Raw genomic sequence first — 16,417 nt, forward strand, 5'->3', positions numbered from 1 at the left:
TTGTTTTATTAGGCGAATCACACAGAATTATTCTGCCAGAATGGCAGTGGTGTTTGGACGTAATTTGGTATAAAAACAGCAATCACAAAATGCGCTATTGTAATTTTAATACACACAACAATATCACCAAATTATTACCGTACACGCTTAAGAGTATGAAAGTATCTTTTTATTTAAAAAAAGAGTAACTGTTTAACAAACATGATTTTTAGAGGTCATTGAAAAAATAGTCACAAATTAAAACAAAGCAAAATTCTCAAAAACTTTAGGACTTCGAAGCTAATTCAAAAGACAAGGAGAAAGTTTGTCCTGAATTAATATTTTGGTTGACTTCTAAGAAATCCGAACCATAAATAATTTTTATTTTGACAAATGTAAGCATCAGTCAATAGCAAATCCGATCAAAGACGAAGGCTTCGATTCATGGCAGTGTTGCCAGAAGAAAAATTGTTGCTATCCCAAACTTAAGAAAAATTTTCAAATTTGCATCATCAAAAATCCCCTCATTGCATTATCATTTTAGCACACTGTTTTTGTTTTACTGTCGTTACAAAAATTAAAAAAGGTCCACCTCTTTCAGGTCATTTTTACCCCTAATGTCAACTGATTCAAAAAACTCTTTGCCTGGCCACACCGCCTTAAACTTTTTCTGATATTGACTTCAATGTGAAACTTCTATTTTCTGTGAAAGTTTTAGAGGGCAACAAAAGAGAACAAGAAACAATATTTTTGAAACAAGATTGCAAACAAAAGTTTTATGTTTTTTGTTAGCCGTCAAGTTGAAGTTGTCCATTTTTTAACGATTCTTGAGTCTTGACACTACATGATGCCTCCTGCTGCAAAGAGGTGAACTGCTTGCCTGCGATGCCTCTTTGGGTTTCATTCTTTGTAAAGTGATGCAGTGTTATCACTTCTCAGATAGAGAATTCTGTCCCAGTTTGAAGTAGGCGATTGAAGTATGGTAATGTAGAATTATCTAGACTAGTGCAGTTTAATTCGTGGAATTAATCCAAGCAATTTGTTGTTTGTCAGACAGTGTTTGCTTACAATCATTCTCTTAAATTTTTGAAATGGTTAAGATCTTTGTTGGCAACATAGGAGAGAGTTCTTCCAGTGATGACCTGCGGAACTTATTTTCCCAGTATGGAAAAGTGACAGAATCAGATGTTCTTGGAAATTATGGATTTGTTCATATGGAGCAGGATAGTGAGGCGGAAATTGCTATAAAGTAGGTAGTTTTGATAAAATAAAATGTGCTATAAAAAAAAAATTTTAAGAAAATAAAAAGAAAATTTTAAATGGCAACTTTGGTGCCTGCATTCCTGCAATATCCCAATTGTTCTTTTTCACTTACCGGTAATTCTCAAAAATCTACAAAACTAAAGAATTGATTTATTTGATATCAGTTATCACAGTTTATGCAAATTAGTGGCTTTTGCATTTAATGTTTATATGTTGCATATAATTGCATTTAAGTGTTTATGTTTAACATGTACTTGAGACAGACAATGTTTCATTGCAAAACTGCGTTAAAAAGTGCTGCAGTTGTTTGGCATCTTGCACTTTGATTATTACAGTATTTGTTTTTGATTTATATTTCAATGCATGTCTTTTAGGGTGGCAATTGACTAGTAGACCGTATGGTCGTCTCGTTGTCGGTATGGGAACTTGTGTAACTTTTGCATTGTGTATATTGCTTGCATATTTCAAACATGTACCTATGTTCCTGTTACTGACAAATAAAACATTGATTGATTTTTCATTGGAGCTTCTGGCCCGGTGGTTTATTCTTTTATAACCTCTGCTGTTCACAGACTATACTGGAAGGCTACTTTTTAAAAATTAATTTTGAAAATTTGATTTGTAATTTTGGGTGCTACCAGCTTAACTTGTATAATACTGTATTTTGTATTGAAATGTCTTTTTAATACCTAATTTGAAATATGGGTCTGCTACTATTCGGTGAGAGCCTTTTTCGGTGAGAGCCCTATTCGGTGATTTTTTTAAATTTTTTTTTGAAAATTATCGGGTACCGTAGCCTAATTAAAACCCCTAACCCAAAAACCCCAAAACCCAAACCCCCAAAAAAACCCAAAACCCCCAAAAAAAACCCAAAACCCCCAAAAAAACCCAAAAACCCCAAACCCCCAAAAAAACCAACCCCAAAAACCCCCAACCCCAAAACCGCAAACCCCAACCCCCAAAAACCCCCAACCCCCTAACCCCAAAAAACCCCAACCCCAAAAAAACCCCAACCCCAAAAACCCCCAACCCCCTAACCTCTATCCCCTATCCCCTAACCCAATAACGGCAATGATAATTAGGCTACGGCGCGCAATAATTTTAAAAAAAAACTCACCGAATAGGGCTCTCACCGAATCGGACTCACCGAATCGGGCCATTCTGTTGAAATATATATATAGAGCTCGACCGATATCACTTTTTCAGGCCGATACCGATATATATCGGCCGATATATATCAGCTACGAAAAATTTGTTACCAACAAAGTTATTAAGCAACAAACCAGTCCAAGAAAGTTTATGCATTAGTTGCTGTAATGAAAAAATCATTCTTAACACTAATCACAAAAAACACTAAACAAAAAAGAAACAACTCAGGCCTCAAAATTCGTTTTTGCTGACAGCGGACAAACGTGTCCTGTCCGGTCTGAATTCTTCGCCATTTAAGAGCTATGGCTACGGTTTGGAAGACTTTTTAAAATTTCAGCGAAGGCTTTTATCTGACCAACAAAGTGCGCTTGGAGAGTCAAACCGCCGTGTAGCTGCTTAACATGCCGCATAACTGATTAACTTCCACCAAACGAGGTCGTGTGGCTTCTTGCTTCACAATGCTCTGGGCAGTGGGCACGGGTCGGAAAACTTCTACATTGACGCCACTGTTTTCGAACTGTGCAAAGTTTCACTAGGCTTTTTTCTTTGGGTTTATTTTTGCAGGTCATGTGAGCGAATGTTAATTTTCCCTGGGCCTTTTCTTTCTTACTGTAATACCAAAACTTGACAAATTTTGCTGCATCTTGCTGTGATAGCCTACTCGTATGATCTAATTTTGTAACGAATCTTGCCTTATCAATATCACTTGGAGATCAAAGCCAGACATTGTGATGTATACTATGCCTTGAAATAAGTTGCGCGCGGTTAGTGTAGAAGTACACCGGTACTCCCATCGATTCTTAGCGAAAAATTCACCTTTGTTACACTGATTCAATGTCATCAATCATTGAAGCAACGTAAAACTCGAAAGTTTTCCTGCTTGAATGGAAGCTAAGGGATACAGTATTAACATTTTCTAGATGCGCGCACTAGAATGGGCGGGAGATTATATTCTCGCAACAATTGTTCGTGCTATGCAAGCTCGTTTGAGCAACTTGTGTTTCTTCTAAAGGCATATATGGCTGGTTTTGAGTGTGCTTTTGCTGGCCGATGTTTATCGGCAAAAAATAGCAGATACAATATATCGGCTACGCCTGATATCGGCCGATACATATCGGCTGACCGATATATCGGTCAAGCTCTATATATAAATCATTTTCCAAATATCGAGCTGGGTTTCAGACTTTAAATTTTGTGATTGATAGAAACTTGGACAAATATCAACTAAATGGAGCAACACTGAATGTTGAGAAAAGCAAAGGTGGCCCAAGAGGTGGTAGTCGTGGTGGGCGGTAAGTTTAACATTTTTTACCATTGATCACAATCACTCTTCTTGAACTCAGGGACAAGTTCAACTTCATCTTGTGTAACACACTAATAAAGTATCGTAGTTAAAGTTTGGAATGTTCCATTATTCCAAAGCTAAAATAATTTTTTGTCATTAGTCCCTGACTTCTTGTGAGTTCAGACTTAGTGGGATAGCCGCTTTTCTGCACAAACAATTTGCACAACAAGGATGGCAGCAAAAGGTCACCAACATACGCGCCGACTTTCGGGGGGGCGGCGCCCCCCGTAAATTTATGGTTGAGGGGCAACGAAAATGGCTATTACAAGTGGTATTTCAAAGATAAAATACTTCGCGAGAGATTTAGATCATTTAAACGGACTTAAAGAATGCCGAAAGCGAAAAATAGCAGCTGATCGCATGGCTTTCTCTGGAACGTGAATCACTACAGTACTGAGATGCTCACAGTCACACCCTGCTTATTTCCCGCGCGTGAGCCTGAGGAGCAACTTCAAAGTCAAAACACGTGGTAGCGAAAAAGCTAATGCGAGGTTGAATGTATATTCTCATTTTACGAGTTATCCAAACGTCCGTTAGATTTTTGGTAACTTCAAACATGAAATCGATTTTAGCAAACTTTATCGAGTTGAAACTACTGTACTTCACAACGAACAATTACGTGAATGCAGGTTGGAAATCATACGGAATGGAAATTTCAAAGTAGAACGTAGAGTAACTTACGCTGGTGGAATAGTCACGCAACTATTCACGGCAATATTAAGTAAACCAGCTACGAGGTCTTCCCGCTGTGAGATTAATTATGATTCAAGAGAACGCATTGTTTTGTTCGCAATGTGTGAGAATTAAATCGAAAACCGATAAAAGAAAAGGTGTTTAATGGTCTTGGTCGCAGATATTGCCTGCATTAACGACGTCTCTTACCGCTCTTATAATCACCTAGCCAACCTGACATCATGGTTTTATGCGGCCGCTAAGGTTTGACATCGACTTCTACGATCATGGAATGTTACGTAATAAGAACGATTATATCCTACACGCAAAAATAAACTTATTCTTAAAACAGCTCTTTCCGCTGTTTTGTTTCGTGAGCTTTGCATATTGCTCAACAAGTGTATAAAGTTTAGAATTGACAAGAAATCATTAAATCGTTCCATGAAAACAGAAGGGGCTTAAGTCCATTTTTTATGATTTTCATGTTTTCAACTTTTTTTAGGTTTTGGACTATGGGCTTTCTGATTCTGATGAGAGATTGCAGCTATCTTGTCTATAATATTAATTGGCAGGGGCTTATGTCCATCAACTTTTTCAAAATTTGAAACAGAATAGCCTTAAGTCAATATATGGACTTAAGACAAAATGACATTCAACCGAATTTGGACTTTAGCCCTTTTATTGGACATAAGTCTTTCTCATCCCAACCAAATTAAGCTTATGGTTCTAAAAATTGGACATAAACACTTTCTGCGGCTTATTCTAAACCTTGATTTTAATGGAATACAATACCGGTAGGCAGTAATTAATTTTTTTTTTAAATAATATGTGGCAATGAATTAAATCCAGCCCACAATAAATCAAATCAGACCAAAAGCCCGTGAAAGGTACCAGTATCTTATGCCATTTTTTTGCCTGTTTGCAGTTGCTTTGATTCTAATACCGTAAGTGATCTAAATACGATTTCTATGTAACTAAGTTATCGAAACATGGCAGTTGCACACATTGAGCTCTGTATCTTTGTAGGTACAGAAATTTAAGCTACCTTATTTAACTACCAATCATTGTATGTTTTAAACTTTTTAGTAGGTTTTGCCAGGTCTATGCAGATTGCAGAGTAGCTTTTAGCCAGCCATATAGTCTAAGCCTACCGCATCATCGTAGGAGAAATAGCTGGATAATTTCATTTTTAGTCCATTAAAAGTGTTTACTTTTAGCTGAATGTGATAATGCAGCTTATGAATCTTTCCAGGTTGTGTAGGTCAGACCTGTCAGACTATTGTTTGATTGACATAATGGATAATAATGTTCATAAAAATTTAGGAACAAGAAGTTGGCGAGAGAAGCCTGATATTATTGAGACTGGTACAATCGTCTATGTCAATGGAGCTTATTTTGATGAAGGACTACGAAAATACAGTGATAGCCTTCCATATAAAGAAAAGACAATGTTGCAAGGAACAGTGGTTAAAATTTATGCGCAGAGTTTTTACATAAAGTTTGACATAGATGGAAAAACTACATCAGTCAAAAAAGTGGCTGTAAGGACTGATGTTCCAGAAGATCAGCAAATATATATTTTGAGTGCAAGTACAGCGTTGGAAGCTGGAAACCAAATCTCAGATCTTCAGGATGAGCCATCATTCTTAGGCTTAGATGACGAGGACCCTGCCTCTTCTCATAGCACATCAGATTTAACAGCAGAATCGGATATTTGTGACGATGACTCAGATTTAGATCCAAATTTTGACATAGACAAGGAATTGAAGAACCAGGGTCTGAAAAATCCTTATGAACCACAAGCAGATGAGACACATAAAGACACCATCTCTGACACTAGTGAGAAGGTTACTGGTGAACCAAATGACAATGTTGAACCAACAAACTTCATTCAAGGAGAAGAGGTCATATTATATTGCAATAATAAACCAATTTTCAAAGCAAAGTACGATTTTGTGGAAGCAGGGGGAACCATCCATGGCCAAGAAGTGAAAGAAGGTGAAAGTAGATTTTTCATAACCCAAGTTTATAAGACTGCAGCATCATGGAGTTTGTTCATTACATCAGATCATACTGAAGGTGCAGCTGTACTATGGAGTATCGTGAATGCTACAAAGATCACTTCAGAGACGGTAAATGACATCAACAGAATGTTTGGGACTGAAAGTTGCACTGCAACACCCCTCATGGAACGCAAAAAGAAGTGCAATCCAGATCAATGGATACGAAATGTACAAAAAAGAAAAAGAAACCAAGGTGAATCCTATCAATATAAAGGAAAAGACGGACAGACAAAAATAATGCCGGAAAAGAAGGTGAGGGATACTTGCCCATCAGCATGCAAAAAGAAGTGCCCTGAAAATTTCACCCATGAGGATCGCGACATCATACACAAAAACTTTTGGAAGTTGGAAGGTGTGGACATGAAGAGGCTGTTTTTGACAAAAATGGTAAAAAGTTCTAAAAAGGGTCGCACAAGGGTTCGACCAAATATTAAAACGGGTAAACGGAGAACCAGAACAACATCACAACAGTATAGTTTGCAAAAGCCTGGCATGCAAGAACCAACAGCAGTTTGTCAGCCATTTTTCCTCAATACCCTGGATATCTCCGCAAAGCAAGTTAAAACTGCCATTAAAAAAGCAATTGATGGAGGTGGTATTGAATCTGATAAAAGAGGTTCCAATGTGCAACATAACAAAATCAATCCTGGACGTGAGCAATCCATTGTTGACCACATCTGCCAATTTAAAACAATTGAGAGTCACTATGTGAGGAAGGGTTCAAGGTACCAATATCTCCCACCAACTCTGAATGTAAAGGAGATGCATAGAATGTACAAAAGATGGTGTTGTACACAAAGAAATATCAAACCAGAGACATATGATACATATCATACAATTTTCAAACAGAAATTCAGCCTAAAGTTCAAAAAACCAAAAAAAGATGAATGCGATCTATGTACCACATACAAACATGTAGCTGATGCAAACATGCTAACAAAGGAAATGGAAGAAGAACACTCTGTTCATCTAGATGAGAAGGAAAGGAGCCGAAAAGTTAAAGAAGAAATGAAAGGATTGGGGGCAAAGTTTGCCCATGTTCAATCATCTGCGTTCGACTTCCAGAAGACACTGTTAACTCCAGCAGGAGCAAGTTCCTCATTCTATTATAGTATGAGGTTACGTAATTTCAATTTCACAATTACTGACATCAGCAACTTTGATGTTCATTGCTATCTCTGGAACGAAGCAGATGCGAAAAAGGGCTCCAATGAAGTGGCCTCTGCTCTTCTTGATTACTTGGTGGAGTTAAAAAAAAAGAGTATCACACATGTAAACCTCTTTTGTGATAGATGCAGTGGGCAAAACTGCAACCGTATGGTCTTCTCTATGCTGTCACTTGCTCGACATTGGCTCAATTTTTCAGAAATAACATTGCGCTTCCTTGTAACCGGACACAGCCAAAATGAAAATGATACCATGCATTCATTGGTGGAGAGAGAAGCTCGTTTATGTGAAACTTACACAACTGAGAATTGGGAAGCACTCATATTGCATGCTTTAACAAAAGCTAATGACTCCAAGAATAAGAAAAGGAACGTGAAATTGAATATACTGACTTTCGAGGAAATCAAAGACTTCAAATGTGGAAAGCATTTATGGCAGCTTCAAGACATTTTCAAAGGAAAAATCAAAGATTGTGATGGCACAGCAATTAAATGGTCCAAACTGATGGACCTAAAGTTCACTGCTGAGAAGCCAACCATGTTACTATTCAAATACAAATACTCTGAAAAAGAGTACCATGAAGTTCCTTTCTTGAAAACATGTAGAATGAGCCAGAGAAACTCCACTGCTTCCATCACTTCATTGATTGATGCTTTGCCATCCATGGCAGACATACCCAATTGTTACGCAGCTGCTCCGGGAATAACAAAGGATAAATATGATTCTCTGATGCAACTTTGCAAGAAGGGCCTTATCCCAAATCACCATCAGAAATTCTATGAAAACCTCAAGGTGGTTGGAGAGAGTGATGCAGAATCAGATGATGGAGTAGAATCTGTTTGAATACTTGCCGTGTTATTAGGGCTGTGGATTAACTGACTTTTTCATTAGGCGTTAACCACTGACTTTTTGATTAACCGTTTTTGTGTAAAACGTCTTAGACATTGACACATTTTGAAGGTTTTGTCAACATAATAAAACGCTTTTAGTGCAGTTTTACAAGTTGTTATTACCAGGTTACTCTAGATACCAACTACGAAAGCTCAATTTGTCCCTTTCATCATGAGCTAAAACATTTAAATTGAACCAAAATGCAAAATACCGATTTTCTGTTAACCACTAATGAATTTCTTAGCAGTTAACCACTAAAACTCGCTTAACTGTACACACTGAGACTGCCAAAACTTTCACTGACCACTGTTATTTGTACTTGTGCCAATGTATTCAGCTCACTGCCAAACTTTTATAGACCGATGTTATTTGTACATAATTATGGCAATATGGCACTTGTGTCAATGGATCCACTTCCAAAACTTTCATAGACCAATGTTATTTATATGGTACTTGTGTCATAATGGATTCACTGCCACAACTTTTACTGATCACTTATTTGTAATTCTTCCAATGTATTCGCTGCCAACACTTTCTCAGACCAATGTTATTTAAATGGTATGTATACTTGTGCTAATGTATTCACTGCCACAACTTTTACTAAACACTGTTATTTTTCTACTTGTGCCAATATAATCACTGCCAAAACTTTCACAGACCAATGTTATTTATATGGTACTTGTGTCATAATGGATTCACTGCCACAACTTTTACTAATCATTTATTTGTAATTCTTCCAATGTATTCACTGCCAACACTTTCTCAGGCCAATGTTATTTAAATGGTTTGTGCTAATGTATTCACTGCCACAACTTTTACTGAACACTGTTATTTTTATACTTGTGCCAATATACAGTATTTACTGCCAAACTTTCACAGACCAATGTTGTATACGCATATAAGGTACTTGTGACAATGTATTCACTGCCACAACTTTTACTGATCACTGTTATATTGTGTACTTGTGCCTTTGCATTTACGGCCAAAACTTCCACTGACCACTGTTATTTGTGTACTTGTGCCAATGGATCCACTGCCACAAGATTTACTGACCACTGTTAGTTATGTGTACTTAGTCAGTGTCACTCAATTCACTGCCAAAACTTCCACTGACCACTGTTATTAATTTGTATAAACTTGTGTCAATGTCATATAGGCTGTGGTTTATGGTATGTCAAGCATCGCATAATTTGATAATTAATTCGTTAAAGTTTTGTTTTTCAGATACGATCATCATAATATAGCATACTAACATCATAAATATAATTGCAAGTGGGCTATCAAATGAAATAGGTTTTTACTTAAATATCAACCTTGCAGCTGACCTGTTAGCCTACTCTGTTCTCACTACATAGTACACACACACACACTATGGAGAAATCCATGAAGAAATACCAAGCATATCCAAATATTTGCAATGAAATGTTCATCCTAAAAGGGCTAAAGTCACATCTAATGCAACTTTTGGTTGCATAATTGTTTCAAATGGGCTTATGTCCTATAATTATGCCAAAAGGGCTTATGTCCAATTTACCCACAGAAAAAATATTTGGAACAGTATTGGCTTAAGTCCAAAATGGGGTTAAAAATATATATATGGGTCCCGCAGGGGGGCCCAACACATGCCTAAGAATGGGTTTACACTTTGTCAACAATGTGTAGAAACAGCATTGTGAAGTTTAATAAAACATGCAAAACATTAGAAATACAAGAAATTTAACATGTTTTTTGCGATTATCTCAAAACTTCAAAAATGGACTTAAGCCACTTCTGTTTTCATGGAACGAAATCTGAAAATTAAGTTTGAATCTTTGCAAATAAACGTATTCAAAACTTTTACTTTGTCCGACGCCATTTCACACTTCGTAATCTACGTCGGCAATGATTTTGGCCGCAGCAAAAATGCGTTCATTTTGAAAACTGCCGAGCTGGAGACAACAGCTTGTTCCGTGTACAAGTCGAACCTGTCTTTTTGAGGTGAAAATTACTTGCGAACATCTCTACCTATACTCGAGTATATATGGTATTCGATAAAAGACTATAAAGACTTTCTATATAAAACAGAAGAGAAAACACTTCGCCGTTGTTAACGGTAATTAGCAAAACGAGGTTAATAAAACTGATAGCGTGTTTCCACTCTGCTTGAAATCATGATTTTTTGCATTTTATTTCGATAACTTCATTGTCTTGATCGTTGTTATTCACTCGCACGAAAAGGAAATGAATCGGCTTGTTTTCCAACTGTTCCAATTATGAGTTAATAATATCAAAATTGTTACGACTAGGCGTACTGCATGCGTAAAACTAATCGTTTTAATTAAATCAACATGCGTACAACTAATCGTTTTAAATTCGTCGGCTGCGTAGCCGAATGTTGAGAATGTCTGCGCGACGTTCGAAAGAACGTGGGTTCGACACCGCTCCAGAGCACGCGGCTGTGTCTCGGCGAAGACACTTAATGACAAACCAAACTAAGGGGAGCAGCTGACTCGAAGACTATATGTCACTTCGCTGCTTCGCTTGTTTTATCGCTGTGATCGCAGTGTACTGTATGTCAGTGGTTCCCAACTCATGGGTCGCGACCCAAAGTTGGGTCGCCTGATAATTTTTTTGGGTCGCTTGTTTTTCAGGCATATTGTATCTTGGGCGAAAAAAATAACAATAAAAAAAAATTTAAAACGTGAAGAGATCGATCACAAAACTGGAAAATATTAACACAAGTCATAAAGCGTTTCATGTCGAGACATCGGAAAGCTTTGTAGCATGATCGTGGTGCAAGAAGTTTTAACAGTTTTCAGTTTTATTATTGTTAATATTATTATTAAATGTAAACCCAACAAAAATTTCAGTCTCAAGCATAAATTAACTTGACAAAGTTACGGGATATATATTGTAACGTGCACTATATGTCACGAACGCTGTCGGACAAACTATGACAAAGTTTTCCACACGTTGGACCACGCATAGTCTGGTGTGGTAAAACGCATCAAAGACAAAGCCCCAAGTGCTGTATGGACTTATTGCTTTCTCCACAGAGAGGCCTTTGCTGCAAAAAAGCTGTCTCAAGAGCTGCACGAAGTGTTGAGTGATGTGAAGTGTGTAAACTTCATCAAAACAAGTTCACTAAATCGGCATTGGTTTTCGTCTTTGTGGATTCTGATTATTATCAAGCATTGCTGTTGCACACAGAAGTGCGATAGTTGTCACGAGGTCGTGTCCTGAAGCGAGTTTGTAATTTGCGAGAGGAGATTGCTATCTTCCTGAGGCAACAGAACTGTGTGAAATTAGCCGAGAAGTTTTTGCAAGAAGATTTCAAGGCAAAAGTTGCTTACCTTGCCGATATATTTGACTCTCTGAATTCACTAAATTTATACAGTAGAATTCGCCTATAACGGCTTTGTTTATAACGTCAATTCGCCTATTACGTCACATTTCGCTCGGTCCCGGCAGAATTCCTATCTTTTACGTACATTGTAGTTCGGCTACAACAGCATCGCCTATAACGTCAATTCGCATGTAACAGCACCTTTTATTAATCCCCAGACATCTTTTTTTCGTTTATAACGTCACTTTAAGCCATCACCTTCAACACGAACGGTCAGTCTTTTAATCCAGTTAGCGCTGCTGCTTGCAAAATGTTTTCCTTTATTTTGCTACGGTACGTCGTTCGCAGCAGGGACTTTAATTAACTGAATTAACTTTTTTTCCCACGTGAAAAACTATCACGTGTAAAAACTTCTCTTCTAGCCTACTGTATGTAACGAGATGTATTGCGCAAATTTCCTGTATATACCTTTTGCTGTAGGTTATTTTTTAAACAATTTCTTTGTTTACTGTATTTTCTGCTTGACTTTTGTCCGTTTGGTGGTACACAGTAGGCTAAACCTGACTGGATTATACACCTCTTTCTTTAATCAAAAGACAGTTTTGAAATAGTTGGCGGTAGTTCGTCTATAACGTCAATTCGGCTATAACGTCAGTTTTTGCAATCCCCTAGAGGTGCCGTTATAGGCGAATTCTACTGTATATGCAAGGCAACGGTTTTACGGTGATTGATCGCGTTGCAAAAGTTTCTGCTTAACACAAAAAACTCGTATTCTGGAAAAGTTATGTCACCAAAGATGAGTACGATATATTTCCTCAGCTAACGCAATATATCTGTGGCAACTGGCAATGAAGTTGATATTAAGCAAACGATATAATTAGACACCTGGAACAGTTCGCCAAAAAGTTTGTGCACTACTATGGAGAATCTCTTAACACCTAATAGCCAAAATGATTGGATAATTGATCCATTTGATGGAAAAGATCTGCCTCAACTTTCCATCTATGTTGCAGAACAGTTTATGAACATAACGACAGAAGCAGCAAACCGTATTTCTTTTGCGTTCTTCAAAGACAAATACAACAAAGATTCTGCAAACACCCACTTTTGGGCTTCCATGTACAAAGTGTATCCCCACAGTTTCACAATTAGGGATTCAAAAACAGATTCCATTTGCAACAACTTAGCTTTGTAAGATTGGATTTAGCGCCATGTGTGTATTGAAAACTGAACAGCGAAACCGGCTGGAAGTTAAAGCTGACATGCGGCTATGCCTAAGCAAAATAACGCCTCGATTTCAAAAACTCACAGACAGCAAGTCAGCACAGCTATCTTATTAGTGATTTGATAAACACATTATTTTCGAAAAAAGTTACTGCTTTTGTAGTGCTGTTTGTTTGCAACACAATCTTGTATGGCTTTTAAAATATTACGACAATTTGCTTGGGTCGCAAGATTTTACCGAACTGAATTTTTTTTTTAAATGGGTCGCCTTAAAAACGAGTTGGGAACCACTGCTGTATGTTATCGCAATGGGCGCAAATAAAAACACGATTATTATTATTCAAGCAGCGGTTCTAATAAATTCGGTTTGCGACCTAGGTGTCAATATAAACAAGACGGTAAGCTTAATCAAAAACTATTTTAATTGAGTAAAATAGCGTTATGGTTATGACGTCATCACCTTTCTCGCCCCCCAAGGTTTTTTGAAAAGTCGGCGCCTATGGTCACCAAAGCAGTGTAATTGTGCAATGCGCATGTCTGCAATAATTACCTCGGTCTTTATGGCTACCGGTACTCAATGAAGTCAACATATTTCTGTACAAAATGCCTGACCTGTGTTTGTTGACAAGTGGTAACTTTGATGACTCTAGGTATATTTTTATTGATTTGGTTACATGATTATACAATATACAGTTACAGTATTGGAATTTTGAATTTAATATTTTCAACATGCTACCATGATTTCAATAACTTTAACTTCATTCTTGTATGTGTAGATTCGCATCCAACAGTGTTGTTTAAATTCAATTGACATCGCATATTTAATTGCTCATATATTATATTTTTCCTCAATTGGAGAGTGGTGCTTCAGTCGCTGTAACTCCTATTAATGAACACCTGGTTCAAAAGTACCGGTTTTATAATTTTACCATGCACAGTTGCACACCGTTGAACGTGTAGCTAAGAAAATGTGAGGTTCAAGATGTTAGTGTAGGCAATTAATGAAAGATTCACAGTTTTAACATTGGTTTAGTATTATATTATATATTATATATACTGTATTTTACCTTTCAAAAACTTTAAGTCTTTTTGTAACCTAAACCAGTTACAACTGGATTTTGTGAGCATCGAAAGCTTATTAATCAAGATTTGCTGTAATTGGCCTTTCCTCTATCGTCTACCTGCGGAATGGCCCGTTTCGGTGAGTCCGATTCGGTGAGTCCGATTCGGTTAGTCCGATTCGGTGAGTCCGATCCCTTAACGGGGGATTTTTTCATTTCTTTTTTTAAATTATCGGGTACCATAGCCTAATTATCATTGCCGTTTTAGGGTTAGGAGTTAAGGTTAGGGGTTAGAAGTTAGGAACTCACCGAATCAGACTCACCGAATCGGACTCACCGAATAGTAGCAGACCCGTCTACCTGTATAGCAGTGTTTTATTCAACTTTCTTGTTCGTCATGTTTAGTGGCGGAGGCCCACGAGGCGGGATGGGAGGAGGCCAGGGAAGACCATTCGGAGGTGGGTTTTCAGCTACGGGCGATAACTCGGCTGCTGCCAAGTCTGCGCGAAGGGCGGGCTGCACAAAATTACATGTCGCTAACCTTCCGGAACACTGTCGCTCTCATGAGCTACGTCAAATGTTCGAGCGCTACGGTTACGTTGCGGAATGTGACGTTGTTGAAGATCGAAAAATCGCTTTTGTTCATATTGAAGAATGTGCTGCTGATGCTGCTATCAATGGTCTCAATGGCTACAATTTGAAGGGCATGCCTTTGAAGGTGCAAATGTCTAAAAACCAGGGAAATCCTCCTGGTGGCGAACCGCCAATGTATGGTGGTGGTGGTGGTGGTGGCCGTGGTGGGGGACGAGGAGGTTTTATGCCTCATAGAGGTGGCAGAGGGGGCATGTTTCCCAGAGGTGGTGGTAGACACGGTGATTTCCCCCGTAACGGAAGAGGAACGTATGATGAATTTGGCTTGGACCCTAACCAGGGTTATGGAGAGAAAGGGTACGAGAGTAACATCCCACCCCCAGCAAAAGATAGAATGGAGTTGCTTGAGCTCCTTGATCGCCGCCGGAGACTGGAAGCGCTTGATCCCTACGAACGACGACTAATCGCGTGCACGGATCCATTCAACTTACCCCCTCCTCCTCCAGAATACCTGCGTTTATTGCGAGAGCGGGCTGTGGTGAAGGCTCGATTGCCTTTGCCACCAACGTCATCGGTGCTGAATCGCTCACTGCCAACCGCTGGCGCCACTACGGCTTCGAGTGCGCTGGCTCGAGCTCTTGTTGCCCGTCGTCAGGCGGCTGCCGCAGCGTCTGTGAAAGCAGATCACATGCGCAGTGTTGGTGGCGCATTAGACCCTTACGGTGAGCCGAAGCAAATGTCGTCGCTCGGGTATTCCGACTTGTACCCGCCGTCACACGGTGGTTATTGACTGCAAGAATGATCACGGAGAATTGCCTCTATGACGCAATAGTTGACACACTGCAATGTATTTTTAAATCGAATTTGCAAATGGCTGCCGGACAAAAAACAAACTTTTAGAATGGTTTTGAACTTTGAGCAACGCTATTGACATTTTAATGTAACAACATGCCTAAGAAAGATCTCTGGATGTAGTTTTAGTTTTCAAGGGCGAGTAACGATGAAATCATTTTCACCATGCTATTGCATAAAAGATTCGTATTTTATGGCGTTTATTGCCGGATTTGAAAACTGTTTCTAGTCTGTTTTGGTTTATCTTCATACAGTGGGGGTTAAGCGAACCAACGAAGAGTCCAATTTGAAAGAAAATGTATGTTGCCAAACGTGCCGTTTGTTATCCATGGTTTGTCCACTTGCAACATCTACAAATGATGGGAAATGAATACTATTTGGCAACATACAGTTTTGTTTCGAAAAATATATTTGAGCTGCATTTTTGTGAACTTCGTAAAATTGTGATATTAGTGTTTCAAAAGCCGTACAGTTTAAACTGCATTTCATGGCCAGTCCAATTGTAACTACTCAATAACCGTTTCTGCCGCATTGCGGTAAATTCAACTCGGTTTTATTAAAAAGCATTTCCTACAAGTTGTGCCTTTGCCGTAAAACATCTTTTGAGTGATATTTCCAGTCAGATGGAATCTTTCAGATTTTTCCACCAGCTGTCAAGTTGAACACTATTTAGTATTGGTACAGTACCAGTAGCGGCAGGTCAGGTTTTCTTACAAACAAGTAATTCCATAGCCGAAAGAATTTTTCAGTACCTGTTACTTGTGTCCACACTTACGTTTGTCCGGCGAATACTTTTATCCAAGCAGCGCCCGAAAAGTTACGAAATTCGGCGGCA

General features: G+C 38.4%; 1 protein-coding gene across 1 annotated transcript; it reads left to right on the forward strand.

The window, feature by feature from the left end:
* The first annotated feature begins 1,012 nt into the window (after positions 1-1,012).
* Positions 1,013-16,189, forward strand: LOC145782680 (uncharacterized). The gene is made up of 3 exons (XM_082594450.1): positions 1,013-1,228; positions 3,597-3,683; positions 14,545-16,189. The coding sequence occupies exons 1-3, from the start codon at positions 1,071-1,073 to the stop codon at positions 15,518-15,520; spliced, it is 1,221 nt and encodes a 406-aa protein (XP_082450576.1). The 5' UTR covers positions 1,013-1,070; the 3' UTR covers positions 15,521-16,189.
* Positions 16,190-16,417: the final 228 nt, after the last annotated feature.

The sequence above is a fragment of the Aplidium turbinatum genome, chromosome 1 (genome assembly GCF_918807975.1).
Source record: "Aplidium turbinatum chromosome 1, kaAplTurb1.1, whole genome shotgun sequence".
In the NCBI taxonomy this organism is placed as follows: Eukaryota; Metazoa; Chordata; class Ascidiacea; order Aplousobranchia; family Polyclinidae; genus Aplidium; species Aplidium turbinatum.

Excerpts from the sequence above, each read along its gene's own strand:
- LOC145782680 (XM_082594450.1), top strand. The coding sequence starts at position 1,071 with ATGGTTAAGATCTTTGTTGGCAACATAGGAGAGAGTTCTTCCAGTGAT. Across the intron at positions 1,229-3,596 it reads GAGGCGGAAATTGCTATAAA|AAACTTGGACAAATATCAAC; the intron begins GTAGGTAGTTTT and ends TGTGATTGATAG. Across the intron at positions 3,684-14,544 it reads GGTGGTAGTCGTGGTGGGCG|TGGCGGAGGCCCACGAGGCG; the intron begins GTAAGTTTAACA and ends CGTCATGTTTAG.